The 17,540-nt window shown below is 36.4% G+C and overlaps 1 protein-coding gene across 4 annotated transcripts in view; it reads right to left on the bottom strand.

The window, feature by feature from the left end:
• Window positions 1-17,540, bottom strand: part of NKAIN3 (sodium/potassium transporting ATPase interacting 3) — a 372,388-nt gene that overhangs the window by 176,057 nt on the left and 178,791 nt on the right. For all 4 annotated transcript variants that reach the window (XM_068671974.1, XM_068671972.1, XM_068671971.1 and 1 more), the window contains exons 2-3: window positions 14,523-14,660; window positions 5,233-5,313 (exon numbers count right to left, since the gene is read on the bottom strand). In XM_068671974.1, coding sequence (XP_068528075.1) covers window positions 5,233-5,313; window positions 14,523-14,660 — 219 coding nt within the window. The remainder of the gene's footprint in view (window positions 1-5,232; window positions 5,314-14,522; window positions 14,661-17,540) is intronic.

The raw sequence follows: 17,540 nt of genomic DNA, 5'->3' as shown, positions 1-17,540 counted from the left end.
TATGCCCTGCCAGGAAATCTTTATCACTCTCCTTGCTGATTTTCTATATAGGCTTTATTTATTTATTTTATTTTATTTTTTAAGTTTATCACTTCTTCCTCTCCTAAAGATTCTGCCAACTTTATTCACATGTTTCTCAGAGTGGGCTATGTCATTGAGCTAATTTTGATGCTAACTACACCAAAATAATTGCTTTAATTTTCTCATTTATACCTGCATGTTAAAATGAGAACGACTTTTTTTCATGTTGTTAGCCAACATATTTTGTATTGTAGCAGCCAACACGGCTTCACTAAGGGTAGATCTTGCCTAACAAATCTGGTGGCCTTCTAACATGGGGTTACAGCACTGGTAGATAGGGGAGGAGCAACTAACATCATGACAACCAACTACCTGGACTTGTGCAAAGCATTTGACGCTGTCCCCCATGATATCTTTGTCTCTAAAGTGGAGAGATGGGGATTTGAGGGACAGACCACTCAGTGGGTAAGGAATTGGCTGGATGGTTGCACTCAGAGAGTTGTGGTAATGGCTCAATGTTGAAGAAAACGGGTGAAGAAAACACCCATCCCTGGAGGTGTTCAAGGCCAGATTGGATGGGGCAAACTAACCTAATGGGTGGCATCCCTGCCTATGGCAGGTGGGTTAGAATTAGATGATCTTTAAGGTCCCTTTCAACTCACTGTTTAAGTTCCAACTTTCATTGCTTAAATTTAAGCAATGCTCCTGTTCTCATTTCACATTAAAAAAAAAAATAATAAAATAAATACCACGAGCCCCCAAATTTTACCTGTACATCTTTATTAATTAAAAAATGGCATTATTTTTTAGCTTAACTTGATCCATTTGAGATGCTTAAATATAACTGTACAATAATTAAGAATTGACTGACATGCACCAAATGGAATAAAGAGGACTCCAGAAGTAGCCAGGATTAAGTGCACATGATTAGCTGATTAGCCCTCATTCTGATCTACAATACTTTGTTTAGAAAAGAGTATTAAGTCTCTATTCCCACAGCACTTTTGCTAAGTAATTTATTAGTCCATTTTTTCCTCAGAGGGAACAAATTAATTTTACCAGTTATAATTTTATCCACCAACTAAAGAGCTATATCAAAACTTAGTCCATATTTCTGTCTCTAGTTTAATAAAGTTGGCTGGGAGCCTCAGACACACTGATATAAGTAAATATTACTAGAAAATAAATGTGAAAAAGATTGTTTTATTAATTAGCATATGCAAAATTTCCGCTGGGTTCAGTGTGTGTAGTATCACAGATACATTAAAGAAGTCACATTGACCTCAATTCAACTTCAAAAATTAAGGACCTGATAATAAACGTAAGCTGTTTTAGAAGCAGTTTCCTACTGAATATGTGAGTGTGTGCCATGGAAATCTTTGCTCAAAAGCAGCACTAGACATAGCTAACAGACAGCTCAACCTTGAAAGCTGATCTTAAAATGACCTGGATTTAGGCAAAGTTCATGCTTAAGAAGCATGCCACAGAAAAACAGTAAAGAACAGATAGAAACATCACAGAATAAGAAAATAGCTGATCAACATTGCCCAGCTGCTAAGGTAATGCATATAAAACAACAGGAAAGGAATATGCAGCCCTGGAGTGCTGCCATACATTTACAGGATAAAGGGCAGTAACATGTGTGAGCAAATGTCACAGTAACCCACAATAAATCTAGTAGGAGAAAAATGGTCTACCAAAAAGTACCAGTTAGCAGAGAAAATGTTAAATACAAATAAACACAACTATTTTCATACTTGTTCTGAAATACTAGTGGGAGGTAAATGATAGAAATATTAACTCTGAAAACTAAATAAATTAGGTGTCCTTTGTAAAGTAAAAAGTACATTAAAGAATGTACTGCTAGGGATAGAAGGCTGACTTATACAAGTTAGACTATGTCTAGTCCATATTTAAGAACATATAAAATTTCAAAAGGACAACTTCTGGTACCGGTAAGATTCAACTGAAGTTTATTTTCAAATGTGTTTTAGGGAATGTTTTGTTTGCCTCTTAATTCTTGAGATTTTTCTTTATGTCTGTATATCTAAGATTGTCCATACTCGCAAATGCAGCAATTAGAACAGTTTCATTTCAAGACATAGAATAAGATCCAAACAACTAATGAGCTCCACGACTAAAAGGTGTGTGGATGTAGCAATCTGTCATCCTGCTGTGGAGGATTAAAAGGTCATGTTATAACAACAGCTTTGTTTCTGTCACACAGGGTGGTTTACACTAAAAATTATGCTTTCAGTTTCATAAAAGCAGTAAATGAAAAATATAGGCAATTTTCATTTTTTCACATGGACAGTTTTTTCACTGGTAGGCAAATAGAGAGCTGGTGGGATTGTACTGCTAAAATGAGAAATAAAAGACAAGTAAAAATCTAAATTAATACAAACAAAGAATTAGCTATTCTATTTCTGATCAAATAATATTTATTTAGCCCTGAAAGAAAATATTAATATTTTATTTACAATTCTGTAACAGAAGTGAGAAACGATCTTGACTGTACGCTGTCTATAGGATAGTTAAAGATGAGCCCTTTACTCATTAGATTTGTGCTTAAAACACTCCAGCTGGTGGAAAGCCAAGTTAATTCCCCTTTCACACATGAGAAGACTGGAATCCATATCATTCATTTCTCAGGAGATTGCCCTGATTACCACGTTGTAGTTATTGTGGGATGAGCTGCTTTTGATTTCTTCTGCACAACTCTCCTTCTTTATAATTCCTGTTTATAATACCATATTAATTGAGTATTAATTAATTGAGACCTAAGTTAATTCCTTGACCACAAGAGGTCCTATAGCCCCAGATTACATATGTATATAGACTATATACATCCCCTCAGGTTTACCAGTTTGTCTCACGATATTATTAAAAACAAAAACTTAAATGGGCTTTTGGGTCAAAGTATTTGGGTATTTGCGAAATTGTATTCTTTTGGCAAAGGTGAAATGTGTTTGTAAAACATGAAATGTGTTTTCACTGGTATATTATGTATTTCAAAAATACATAAGCTTTCCAGGAAACTCTTAGGAAAAAGCACCATACTTTGCTGAAAGAATAGAAAAGTTCAAGCCACTTCTGTGGTGTTTGACAATGAGAGAATGGATGCCAGTTTTCATCACTCTTTATCAAGAAAAGTTTAAGTATCTATTATATGTGTCTACATATATATATATACAGTCACACACAGACTTAAAATTGAAATCAAGCTGTTCTTTAAATAAATAAATAATCACTTTATCTTTCTGGAAAATCTGAACAGTATGCATTGTAACTGAAAGATAAATGTTTTCTTTAAACCCTCACAGCAAAGAATGGGTATAAATTAGCTAAGTCCTTCTTACTCAAATTTTCCATTACATTTAATGGAATTTCTTGGCACAATTTACACAAAATTCTGGATTTTATTATTACTAGCTTGGTCCTGATGCCAGTGCTACAATGTAATGTGTGATGTAATTTGTTCAGGAGCAGCTAAATTCCATGAGGATAATTTTGTGTGTACCACCTTGAAATCACTTTTCAAACATTTTAATTATAAATGGCAAAATAAAAATTCCACCAAAAAGATCAATCAAAATAAATAGTAATAAAAGAGATTTTTCTTAATTACTGAGTAATATTTGTACTACATCTCTGCATTTTGTTTTGTCATATATATTAAATAAAAAGACCTAAAAGTGAAGCATATTGGTGAAACTGGAAGATAAAGGATTTCTATTTATTTCTACTGTTTTATATTGGTAAGGACACAATCAGAATTATTTGCAATCCATGTAAAGGCAACTCTGATTTTCACAAATTTAGGGGTCACACTACAAGTTTCACTTCACTTCCAAGGCATTTAGATAAAAAATACTAGCAATCTTTAAAAAAATATAATAGTCCCTATAATAACAGTCATCAACGAACTGAAAAAAATGCAAACTATGTGTATAGCAAAATGAAAAAGAACAATTACTTTAGGCATTCATCACTTCTGTGTACCCAATAGATTTTTAAGTCAAAACATGCCAATACAATAAGTTATTTTGATCTATGAAGTGCACTAATCTCCCCATCAAGTCTATGACTCCTAGCAAACTAAATCACATTTGCAGAAAAAATAAGCTGTTTTAGTTTTTCATTACAAAGTTTTATCACCAAAGGAAGCTTCCGTTGAAAGCTTTAATTTTAATAGATTTTTTTTTTTTTTTACTGAGTAAATTAAATTTTATTTCTTATTAAATTGGTTTCACCATTTTTTGTTTATTGTCAACCAAAAGCCATGAGTTTTAATGATGAACACAGAAAATCACATAGCTCACAAACATTGCTATCTGAACTGAGTGGAGTTCAGAATTCTTTAAAAGCATTGCATGAATCAACAGTAGCATTATCTATATCATTAAATCCACAGCTAGTATCAGGGACATTTATTCTATTAATTCCAGGATCCACTTGTGCCACTGGCATGCTGTGCCTACAAACATTTAAATATGAATGTGGTAAACAGAGATTAATTTCATTTCTGTCTAACAATAGAATAAAAATCCTCAGACACTGTATGGAACTCACTGTAGATACAATGCTAAATATAACCTACACTAACATAAGCACTCCGTTTTATGAATGCAATACATATCCTGGTAATTCCAGCAAATACTTCTTCTCTAATCAGAGGTTTGAATAAAGAATCAATGGCCTAGAGCATTAAGTGCCATGTAAAGGAAAGTTTTATTCAGATGTGAAAAAAGTCATCCTTTGCCTTTTTTTTTTTTTTTTAAGAAAAGAATTAACATTCTCACTGTAAGACCAATTTGCTCTACAAGTTACTACATTAACCTTCTTCGTAATTTTCTTTAGCTGCTTTCAAAGCAGCCTGAGAAATTCAGATACGTTTTTCACTTACGCTTGGAAATTCACCCAAAATGGCATTGTCCGTTTTTCAACAATCAAAAAGAACTTTAAAGTTTTTACTGGATAACATAATTTTTCTTCAGATGGTGCTTCAGAAGGCAACTGTAGTTTAGATTCCTTGCATTTATGTACTTCAAAACCATGATTATTTACTATCATATACAAGTTCAAACACTGAAGATCAGATTGTATGTTCAAACAGCCACATTTTTCCTCTATGGTTCCAGCCTTCTAAAATCCATGAGTTCTGTAGTTAAAACACCCTCCCATAAACCTAAAGAATGATAAGAGACCTACCTTAGAAAGTCCGCCTACTTCCAAATAGAAGCAGATAATGAAAACATTCCAGGTGACCCACAGGGCAGTCCACACCGTGTACTAAACACAAAGCCGGATGAAAGCAAAAAGACAGAAAAATAAAATGTGAAGATGAAAGAACTTTATACTGAGCAAATCAATAATAAAATACTGATATCAATAAGCATTGTTCTTCTGGGAACAGTCAAGGGCAGAGTTCAGAAAAGGAGTTTTCCCTGCACAAGTCCCCTAAGAATCACAGGAAATTACAAATCCAATACTCTTTGCTGTTCTAAATACATACTAATAAAACAGATTTATTCTTTACAGTTTTACACTACTCTACTGGTACCAATTAAAACCAAAATGCTGACTTTTGGGACAACTGTGAGTCATTTGTAAATCATGACTTAGCTCTGTTAATGCACATTTCAGAATAGTATAGTAATTTAAATGCTCCATATTCTACAAAATATTATGAAGAAAGATATAAGGAAAAACAAAATGTCAAAGAAAACAGAAAATCTATTGATCCGATATTTAGATCTTGCTAGAAAACAAAAAGGAGAAAGGTTAGGATATTTTTTTAAGAGTCTTTAAGTAAAAGATATTTTAATTAGATCATTATTTCAACTGATTGTGTCTGGCTCATTAGTTCTCCAACCCTTGTGGCTGTGAACATGATTCTACGATGCACCCTTACTGGATGAATGTATCTACATCACTTCTGGGTTCTCCAGTGCTTTACTCTACTGCAAGAATGACCCTATACTCCACCCACAGCATGTATGGGAGATTAATTTGTCTGTCTTAAATCATCTTTTGCATTTTAATTGTCAGCGTAATTGACTGGCACTGTTTCCTTATGCTGTTTATCTATATATGACAGTAAAACTATGCATAATTAACTATCCAAACAACTCAGCTCAGAAACATTTACATCTGACTAGTCAAGTGCATACCCAACCATGCTGGGGCTACACCCACATAAAAATATAATGAGCAGTGGCAGCACAACTTTACATGTATGTGCTTATAACCTTCACAACGGAGAACTGCTGCTAAATAGCTTCGCAAGTCTAATTAGCTGTGACCAGGTGAGGTTAATTTGCTATTGTTTTGCTTCAATACACTCAGAAAAACTTAACACCCTAATCTGCACTATGCTAGATCCTGTTTCCATTCCAGGCACATTGTCAGCTTGGCTTTGTTGGGCAGGTTTCAGTTATGTTCTCCTCCTCCTTCCTCTTCCTATGGCATACAATGATAGGTTCAGCTGAAGAGGGCTGAAGTTTTCCACTCTTTGATTACATAGGATATAACAGTTTCTGTACGCAGGTTAGCTGGTTTAATTTATTTTCTTTATGTAGTAATTAGGATGTTTGGAGATGTCTATGACATATGAAGTAGATCATTAATAGACAAAATGAAAGTAACACTCCTGGCCCATTTCTGCTGGCTTCCAGAGAAGGGCAGGGAGGCAAACTAAGGTCTGTGTTATAAATTAGACAAAGCAGTTGTGGACTGTGAACAATATAAGGTCTATTCATAAGATTAACTTAGAAGAGGATATCACAGTTTTTCCTGTTTGCTGACTTTGTAGTAACTCACCACAAACTCTTGATTTTCCAGCGTATGTCCTAAGAACATCAGGTGCAGAGTGCTCAAAATTAATGAATGCTTAATACAACGCCAGCTGCTGGAATTTCAGTCTTATTAAGGCACAGCTGCTCATATACAGCAGATTTCTGAATATTCAGGAGAATTCCACTTTTTAAGAAAGATTTTTTCATTTGTCAATGAATGAATTTTATCATCATAATAAAAATAGGAAACGTATTTGATCTGCAGGCCATGCCAAATCTGTGAAGGGTCTCGTTCTGTTACATGGGTGCAATTCTATGGGCAATTATAAACCACACAGGCAAAACCTATCTGTTTTACAAAATCAGGACCTGCTCAGTTACATATCCACTTGACAAATACTGAAGGAGAAGTGATGATTCAAAACCAACGTGTACCTTGAAACCCAGCTATTGTGTAAGAAAGTGGCTCCTCCAATACTCACTGAAGAGCAGGAATATAAATATAGGCTCTGTACTGGTTAAGTACATGTTACATAATTACATATTCAGTAATTAGTCCTACTTAATTTTTATAAGGAAGAAAATTATTCTTCACACTTAAAAACACAGCTTTTTGATCTTGCAAGTAGCATATTTTTTCCTTGTATAGCATCATAGATGCTTAAGGAAGACTACATTAATAGAAAAATTTAAAGAAAACAAAAGCAAGAAAGCAAAATGAGGAAATAGAATTCTAGCTATACATGTCATATTAGTTTTTCTTTTTGTGGCTGTGTAATACAATGCAAACATCAATTAAATCATTATATATATTTTTTTTTATTTTAGAGGATCCTACCTTACTCACTCACTGAACAGCTAACTTAACACTTCATTTCTCTTTGTCACTCAGACCCTGCTCTGAAGACAGAATATTAATTTCCTCATGAGGTTTTCTAAGATGCTCATCTCTGTAATGTTAGAACTGCACAAACATTAACTAATTTATTTTATGTTATAAGGGAATGCTACAGCTCTCAGAATGCAAATGATGTTCTGATACATGCAGAGATTACATTCAGAAGTACTCGTACATTATAGGCATCCAATTTGAAATGCTTAAGACTTTGTTTTTCAGAACACTTGGGTTTATACAGAGCTTTACAATCTCAGTGTTCAGCTCCCAGAGGCTGAGTGCTCAGCATGTGTGCAAATCAGACCACAAGGTCTCCAGTCAAGAACCCAGAACACAAGGGGAAAACAAAGCATGCAAGAAGTTTGGTTTGAGTGACTTGCCTTTTGTCAAAAAAGATTTCACTGGTTGAGAGCAGAGAAAAAAATCAGCTACCCATAACTGCCTTCATAGCAAAAGCAGTCCTTTATTCCTGCAGTCACATGTTTCATTGTTCCCATGTCTTTTGTTTTCTGCAAATCAAGTTTGTATTCTATAGCTTTCATCACCAGAAAACTGCAAAATGTCTGTCCTTTCTATTGAAAGTGAGGTGTCACTATGAAAATATTGGTATGCATCCATGCAGCTCAAAACTGAAAATATATAAAAGGATACCATTAAGATTGTACATTAATAATAGTTTTCCTTAGATTTTTTTTTTTTGTGTGTGTGTGTGTTCACAAAAATGTATAATACTTTCTGAGCATTATGTATATGTGTGTAATTTTTTATGTGTATACACTTTCAAAGTTTAAAACAACTTGTAACAATATTCCATGATGTGGTATCACACTTAACAGCTGCTTAGGTCATTAAAAGAGGAATACCTCATAGATCCATTACAAAAAACTCTGCTTTGAACTAGTGGAAAAATTGATTACAGTGCTGGTTTGTTCTCCTCTGTGTGATGGGACAACAGGCACAGGAGCATGTCATGTGAGGTGTCAGACAGTTGCTCTCAGTGGAGGAGTGGTCAGCCTGAAACATCAGGTCCAAGCTGATCCACAGGGTTAATTTCCCTCCCAAGACACTTACGTTAATCTGTTCACGACCTAAACTGCCATTCAACCTCTCCTGCCCCATGTCCTGAACACTACCCAGGTGGTCCTGCTGTGTCTGCACACTCTTATCCTACCCACATCCAGCCTCTCCTGCCCCAGTTCTTTGGCCAGCCCCATTCAGTTCCTACCAGGCCCATCTGGTCTAATGCTCAGCATCAAAATCCTTCCCGTATCTGTCATCATTTTCCACATAAGTTGAAGTAATAGGGGGAGCTGTGTTTTATTTTTATTTATTTTTTATTTTTTTTATTTTATACTCCACATCATGCACTACCTAAAGGTCATGTGGACATTATCACCTAACAGGTGCCTTCTGCTGAAAAGAAGCTAGGACATTGGTGATAACCTCTGCTGCTTTCTCCCCAGAATGCACTGTATGTTTTCTCACTTTTGGACTTTTGCCCTAGGAATGTTTGGGGTGAGGTAGTATTTGGTGTCCTGTAAGTTATGCAGAGAGTGTACTCCCTAAACATCACAGGTTAAATTAGTATTCATCCCAGGAGATTCCTTTCAGATCCCTTCTTAATGCCAGGTTCCTTGTAACAGGATGCCTCTTGTGCCTCTACAGGTCACTTGCACACTGAAAGTGTTGCAAGGATACCTTTCGTACACCAGTGAAATATAACCATTTCCAGAGTTAAACCATTGCTATTGGATGGGCACAATGTCACAAATAGAAAGGGTTAAGGACAGTTGTGAAGGATGGTTTGTTAAATTGAAAGATAAGAGAGAAAAGGGAAATGTCTAAGTCTGAATATTACAAGGGTTGTGGGATAACTTTAGCTTTAATGAATAATCTCAGCACCTCTTCTGATGTAGTGTCTTGGCATTAGCAGAAATAAATGTTGGCTCAGAGATGCTTCAAGGGAAAGGCAGCAACTACTGAATCATCAGATCTTCTTCTATTAGGTACCTGGCTATGCCTCAGAGGCACCACTACTTACACAGCCCTGCTTAGATGTATTTGTGGATGACAAGGAAAGTGGCATAAATCAACATGATGGAACAGTAACAACTCAGGACTTACAGAAATGGTATTCAAGGAATAATTCCGGATATCTAAATATTTCACGTGTTTTGAAACAGCAAGAGTCTTTGTACAGCATTTGCTTGAATACTGTGTAAAGCAGTCTTGTATACTGTCCAGCCTTCTTTTTTTTTAGAGAAACTGCTTTTTCAGGTGTACAGATTGCCTATATATAATATTATTTATTGGAATAAATTACAGCAAGTAAAGAAGAGATTTATTCTTTCTATTCCCCTTATATGAGTGCATTATTTTCATCTCTCACTGTTCATTAATACATTCATGTTCAGCTTTGGGCCAGGTTTGTGCAATTTAATCTATATGACTCATCGTTCGGAAAGCTTTTGAAGTCCCATATCAGAAATAGAAAGAGGGAAAAAAAGACAACTTTAACAAGTATCCTATCATTATCTTTAATCAATTTTAACAGCTTGAAAATCTTGCTGGTGATAGCAAGTTCTATCAAAAAAAGGAAAAGCATGCACAGGGAAACAGATCACAGCAAAGCTCTGGAGCTGTGTGACCAGTGTATTACGCTGTAGTTAGAATTCAGATTTAACTGTTTTTTTGTTTTGTTTTGTTTTTTTCTTCTTTGCAAATGTTTGTTGTGTAAATTTCAGATGAGCCAATATGGGAAAATTAAGAATCAGCTCAGCATTTTTATGTCTCCTGGGAACTTTCCACTGATTTAATTCAGCCACAAACTATCCAAGTACTGAAAATAACACAACTGCTTAGTGACAGGACAAATTGTTCACAAGAATTGATCTACATTAGAAATTAACATAAAAACTATTAAAAGTAATTTTTATATTTAAAACTAATTAGGACATTTGAAGTTAATGTTATTTCTCTCTCTTTGTTTCCTAAGCTGTTCTGAGGACTCAGAATTTTACTTATGAGCAAGTGAAATTCCAGATTTATTTCAGAATGACCATTTTTATAGACCTGTATCCGAAGGCCAGTAGACTAAGAATGTCAGACACAACCTTTATTTACTTGGAATGACTTTTACTTCACAGTGGCTATGTTTATACTGTTGTCAAATCAATTACTACAGCTTATGTAGTTCCTAAATGCTAGTGTTAAACTAGCAAGCTTGGGTTTAATGACAGTGGGAGGGGCAGAAGCATCCAGCTGCTTTTGAGTTTATTCAGCTTCTATTGCAGCCCTCACTGAGTGTGATGGCTCCAGGTACTTGCACCAAAAGCCTTTTCAGTTGTGTCTGCAGAACAACACTCTCATATTTGACTACAGTACAGATGTGTTTCAAATTATAGCCCTACGTGTAACACATTTATTTATTTATTTTCCAATCCCTGGCTTATTTTAAAGTTTGAGCAGAGAGAACATGGCATACTTAGCATAGAATAGCAAAGTGAAGGCTTTTGTGTAACTTCTTTAGTCAGGGAAGTCTCCAGTCACAGCCTTCGTCACACAGAAAATACATTAAAGATCTCTTTAGGACAAAGCAGGGTCCATAGAGCAGGTCAGCCCAACTGAAGGTCCCTATAGAAGTATGATAGAATATCATAGGGACAATTTGCGGACATGTGCATTAGATAAATTTTCTGTAGACAGTTTACACAAGTAAACTGTTGTATCTGACATGATTTTTCATTACTTCAATTTTTTTTTTTTTTTTTTAATTCTGATGAAATCAGAATTCAAAGCAAAATTCAGCAAAGATGATTTCCAGGGAAGTCTTAAGGAAAAAACAATAGATACTAAGAATACTTTTCGTGAAGTATTTGATTAGTCTTCTAATTAGCTTAATCTAAACCAGAAACTTCAGTAATTAGAGTACATAAAAACACATCACAATATTTCTTTAGCCAAACCCACAGAAACAAACTCTCACTCTGGCGTGGGATGCCAACCATGATCATATCCAGGAGCTTAGATGTGGCTGAAAGTACAGATATGGACTTGGAAACCCATAAAGCTTCTCAGTGAATTTAGAGCACAATTCACTACTCAGTCTGGCTAGGAATCTTGCTGCATTCTGTGTTTAAGTTACATTGAAATTCAGGTTGCTGGTGAAGATTTGCATTAAATAGACTTGAAGCCAGTGGTAAAAGTTTACTGCTGTAATGGGTGGAACATGATTTCATAGGGTATCAGAAGCAGGGAGGCAGTCTATGTCCTCCCCTAGGAGAGATACCTTCAGATTCCTTTTTGTCTTGGACAAGTCAGCCTAAAGCTTGCACTCACAGGGGTCTTTGCTGTCCACACCATGCATTTCTTTAGGGCTTCTGAGGACAGCTGCTGGCAAAGCCAGAGGAAGCACAGTTTCTGGGAAACATGTTATTGGAAGATCCTCAGGCTATAGCTCAATGAGCACTTTAAGCTGGTGTAAGCCTTCACTGCTGCAGAAATCAATGTACTTGTCCCCCTCCTCTGACTGCTTGTTCCCATTTCCCCTCTCCCACCTCCTCCCTTCTGCTGGAGCAAGCCTTATAGTAAAACAAGTCAGAGCGCTGACCTGCACTTAAATTAACACCACAAAAGAAAATGGTTGCTTTTCAGCTGAATCTGTTCTAGTCTGACAATTTATCAAGTGGCTGAAGTGACTCTTGTGCTGGTGCAAAAGAAGGATCAGCACAGGGACTAAAAGAAGCAGCTGAGCAAAGGGAGGATTACAGCTTATGCGGGTTTGAGGCATTCGATGTCTTCAGCCTGAGGGTGAAGCTAAACAACAGGCTAAGCTGACAAGTTTGTAGCTAACAATAAGAGCAGTCTTGCATCTCCTTCCTTCCGTGATGCCTCTGCACTGTTGTTCATGACTTGTGCAGTCCCAATCCCCATCTTATGCTGGCCCTGGCACCAACTGGGAACCTCACAGACTGTATTCACTTCACTGAACTAGCAAAATACTCTCCAGTTTTTGCCGGGTTGGTTTTCTGATAGCTTGGGATTGCAACTGGCTCACCTAAGGGTCTGGTAAACATCTGCCAAAATTGGTGGAGGGGCTGTGGAGAAGTATTCAGCCAGGTAGAAGAAAATGGGGAATAGGGAGGCATGTAAGACACCCCTTCTGCTGATGTTGAGCTGTGAGACTGGTACTAGACAGCCTGTGTACTTTCACTCTTCAGACTTCATCATTCCTAATTCACTGGGAATCTTTCATTAGTAGGAATGGAAACTGCTCTAAAGTCTTGATCTTCCCAAGTAACGAGTATTCACAGTTGCATTAATTGCTTAAATATATGCTTAGATCAGGATGTAAGTTAAGTTAAATGTGAGGAAAAAGTATCTTGGTGGGATGTTTCTTTAATCACCAAGCTTTAAACCTTTACTTTAAAATAGTTTGATATAGTCTAAAATGTTCATTTACATTTGAAAAATATAGAAGCAGTCAACATCTGTTGTTCTTCATTCTGACAGCAAAAGCAGAGCTTCCACCACTGAACAGCAGAGCTGAACTCGAGGGACAAGAGATTTGTGTTGTTGCATTTCAGACACCAATTTCTTGTGTAATTTTACAGATGCTTACCCTCACTTGCTTCCATTGTCTTATGTATAAAATGAAGAAACGAAGAACATGAAGCAGAAAGGTGAGTGATCAATACATGGATGATGCTCTGTTCTCCAGTGACAGGTATCAGATAAAAATGTTATTATTTACATCAATCCATTTTCAATTATTTATAGTCTGTTTGTGAAATTTAGCTAATGTGAGTGTAAAGAACCTCAACATTACCTTGGGCACAGTTTTTGTTCACATTTAAGACATAAAGAAGAATTACAGGATTTCAGGCTTGACTAGAAAAGATGAAGCCTTTTAAGCACTGTTTTAATGAGCCTTTCCTAGCAGACATTTATTTCAGTCTTGTGAGGAAAGAAAAGAAGAAGAAGGAAAAACAAAACAAAAAAAAAAAACACACAACAAATGTAGCCTCTTAAAATCCATTACTGGCAACACAACTGAAGTGTTCCAGATACAGAAAATGCCAGGTGAAAATGTAATAATCATCCATTAAGAAGTGGTGGGGGAGCAAAAGGGATATTTCTGATGGCTATTCCTTCACAGTTTTGAAAGTTGTTGAGTTTATTATTATTATTATTATTTCTGGCTATGTTGTGAACATAGGAAGAAGTCTGTGAAGCTCCAAGTTACAAGCATCAGAGATAATTCACAACAATTTGGGGTCAAGGTGGTAAATATACATTTTGGCAGGTCAACTTATAGTTATATGTAAGTAAGAGCAAGATGTCTTTGTAACCCTTGGGTCAAATTGCTTCTCCCCATTTAAGAGGAAGATGTAGCCAAATATGACTTGTTCCTTTTTTATTATTTGTATTATTTTTTTTTAATGGACATTGATTCTGTTTTTCTACTGCAAAGTGAACAACATTTTTACCTCTTTTCTTCATTTAATTTATATGTAACCTAATTGTAGATGTTCCCATGACCCATCCTAGTATTTAATTCTATAAAGAATCTTACTAATAGCTTGTATCACTGTCATATTTTTGCAGCTCTTTCTCTAAGCTATCCATTCTTATAACTTCCAAAATTTCAGAAATGCTACTCACTAGTCTTCAGTTTGCAAAAATACATAAGGACTCTGAATTTTCTACAGAAACAACATCCGGTGTTTTGAGGCCAAGAAGATTATGCATTGTAAAGTGACAAGTTTTAAAACCAATTGCAAAAAAAATATAATATAAATGAGACTTACCACAACTATATATCGAGGCCTAAACTGGATGGTTCCAAACAAACCCAAAATGACAACTATTATTTGTAGAAAATTGCCAAGGATAGGAGCCCATTGGAAACCAAGGAAGTCAAAGATCTGTCTCTCTAATGCTGCCAGCTGTAAGAAAACACATAAACAGAACATCCACTTTTTAATTATGGGTGACATAGAAAACTTTTCACTTTTTGTTTGTTATTTGTACGAGGCTTCACTAGATTGAAATACTGCAAAATTCTGGAAACTGTAGTTCCTGGGTGTAGCCCTTGGTAGTGTTGTCAACATGCTGCTATCTGAAGATAGCTACTAGTCAGCATTCAGATCCCCTCAGAAGAATCCTAGATGTAGCTACGTGGATATATTCCTGGGAGTTCACTTATGCAGGAATTAAGGAAGCCTGCTGGAACTTCATTGATTTAAGGATACAGGCTGTGAGAATGAATGGCTGTAGAAAAAGTTGGAAGGAAGACCTTGGAATAAGCTGCTCCAAAACTGAGGGCCAGATGGGCTACCTGCATGCTGGCAAAAGCTGCTAAGATACTTTTGACAACTCCAATTTAGAAAGACACAGAAGCAGCCTAATGGCTCTCTCCCCACTATGCACATTGTACTTTCAGAGTGCATTTTTATAGGTGTAGAAATGAAGGAAGCTAAGAAGCATCATCCTTAGGTATAAATAAGCAGCATCCTTAGGTATTTCTGCACTTCTGAATATATAGAAAAAAAAAAAAAAGAGGAAAATAAGAAGCCAGATAAAAAATTATCTTCTTGCTCAGCTCCTCCAGCAATTTCTGAATATTTCTGCTAGAATGCCAGCTTTATGCTGACAAACCCATTTTCTACTCATTCTTGACAATCCAGCCTATTGTTCTAAAGACATTAAACCCAGAGCTTTCCTGGCAGCGTACTTGTTCAAGTTTAAACTTGGTTCAATATTTTTCTAGCCTAGCAAGACTTTTTTTTGAGCAGCTAAACAGAACCCTATTGAGCAACAACTGAGTTTCTGTGCTTGTCAGAATTTATTACACATCTACTTGATTTTACTACATTGTTACAAACTCTAAAATTTACTGAAATATGCACTTAAAATATTTATAACCGAGACAGATGGAGTAAGCATGGCCCTACGAATACCAATCAAAGTATTATCATATGTGGGTATTTGATGTAAAACATTACTTTCTACTCATAGTGGCCTGATTCAATTCTCACTTACAAGATGGGGCTATGTGTAGCTGAGAGCAGAATACATCCTTTCTATACAAAAATCACCCCTTATTTAAGTCATGAAATCAGTAGTCTCTATGCTGAGGTTCTTAAATATGATAAATCTAAACAATTAAATGAACAAAGGTTAAACCATAAACTTGGTGCAGCTCCTCTGCAATTAGTAAAGTTTCTCTGATCTTTATCAGCTAAACATCTGGCTGGGTATACATAAATAAAAAATTATCACACAGCAGACTATTAAAATGATAATATCCTCCTGGACATGTGGGATGCTCATCTCATTCTTTTGATGCAGTAGGTAAGGGAGAACCTCAGAGGGAACAGCACTCATGTGAGAAAGCTGTCGGCTTATGTGGCATTAGCTCTCTACCTCGCTTTTGCCTACTTCACACTCTGTCCTCTCTTCTACTAACTTATTGTTCTGTAGCATATTAACTGTGGTTTTTTTATTATTATGATTTTTTTTTTCTGTAGGTATGGAAAATAACTACAGAAGTCAATGCCCAAATCCGGAAAAATGACATATTTATATGGACCTCAGGTGGAATTTTAGTTGTGTAAAATCCTCACAGTGTAGTTGTCACCTACACAAAAGTATGTGGTCTTTCTAACAACAGTGACCCTGATGTTATCCTCACCATGTTTTCAACTTGTACTAGATTCAGGGACATTCAGTAACTTCATCATAATAGTGACCTAGTTGGCACTTCACTACCAGAGCCTCAGAATCTCTAGCTTTTTCAACCACTTTCCAATGCCTTCCCTCAGGCAATTCAGATGATCTCACCTTGGGAATACTCCTGCCTGTAGCTTCCCTAAACCATAGGATACATCACACAATACAGTACAAGGGTGCCACAATTCCCATGTGAGATGACAGAGAGTTTCAAAAACTTTGGCACAGGCAGAACTCAGTATTTAAGGTATTAGCAACAACAAAGCAAGACGCCTGTCCTATATCATAAGAGGATATAGCAGAAGATATTTATGTTATCATAAATATGATATCAGAGCCAGAGCAATTCCCACCACTGCAAGGGGAGATCTTTTGGGATCAGCAAGGCATTCAAATAATTCAGTGACTGTATTTTTTTCAGAGACAATATATCTTCCTCCTGGATCCACAACGTTACCAACAACTAAGTAGGGGATGGCGCATGCTATGAAGAAGCTGCTGGAAAATCTGGCGAAACTGCACCTGCATGTGTGATTGTACCAAAGACTATTTCAGGGTCTGCATCTGGAACAGCCTGAGTTAATTAGCTGACACATGTACTCAAAATCAGATTCAAACCTGCTCATCAACCACCTTTGTCCTGATATTCATTCAAGCTCTCACCTAGCAAAGCCTACATCTTCACCCGCAGTAATGAATTGAGCATGTCATGTAGTGCTCCCAGCACTGAGGGCAGCTGTCTTAGGATTTCCCTCCTGCCTCCAATGAAGAGTCCTTGGCTCTGAAAAAGGGAAGCTGTGCAAACTATTCATATCTACCTACTCAGAATGATCCCTTGGGCATGAGTGCCTGGGGAGACAACTGGTCACAATCTGCTCACTTAACATGAGGGAGGACTCCTAACAGCTCACTTGCACCCCCAGTGGTGTGTCTGGCTTCTTTCCCTGGCATATCTGAAACACCTAGAGCAGTCTGAGAGCCAAAAGCACAGATATGAATGAAGTTGTTTAGTATGTGCCTCTTCTTAGGAGCAATCTCTCAGAGATACCTGGAGCAGTGCCTTAAATTCCTGGAAGACTGTGCTGTAATGGCAA

Source organism: Anas acuta, chromosome 2 (genome assembly GCF_963932015.1).
Source record: "Anas acuta chromosome 2, bAnaAcu1.1, whole genome shotgun sequence".
NCBI classification, from domain to species: domain Eukaryota; kingdom Metazoa; phylum Chordata; class Aves; order Anseriformes; family Anatidae; genus Anas; species Anas acuta.
The sequence above is the reverse complement of the archived record's forward strand: the minus strand, read 5'-3'. Positions and strand labels throughout refer to the sequence as shown.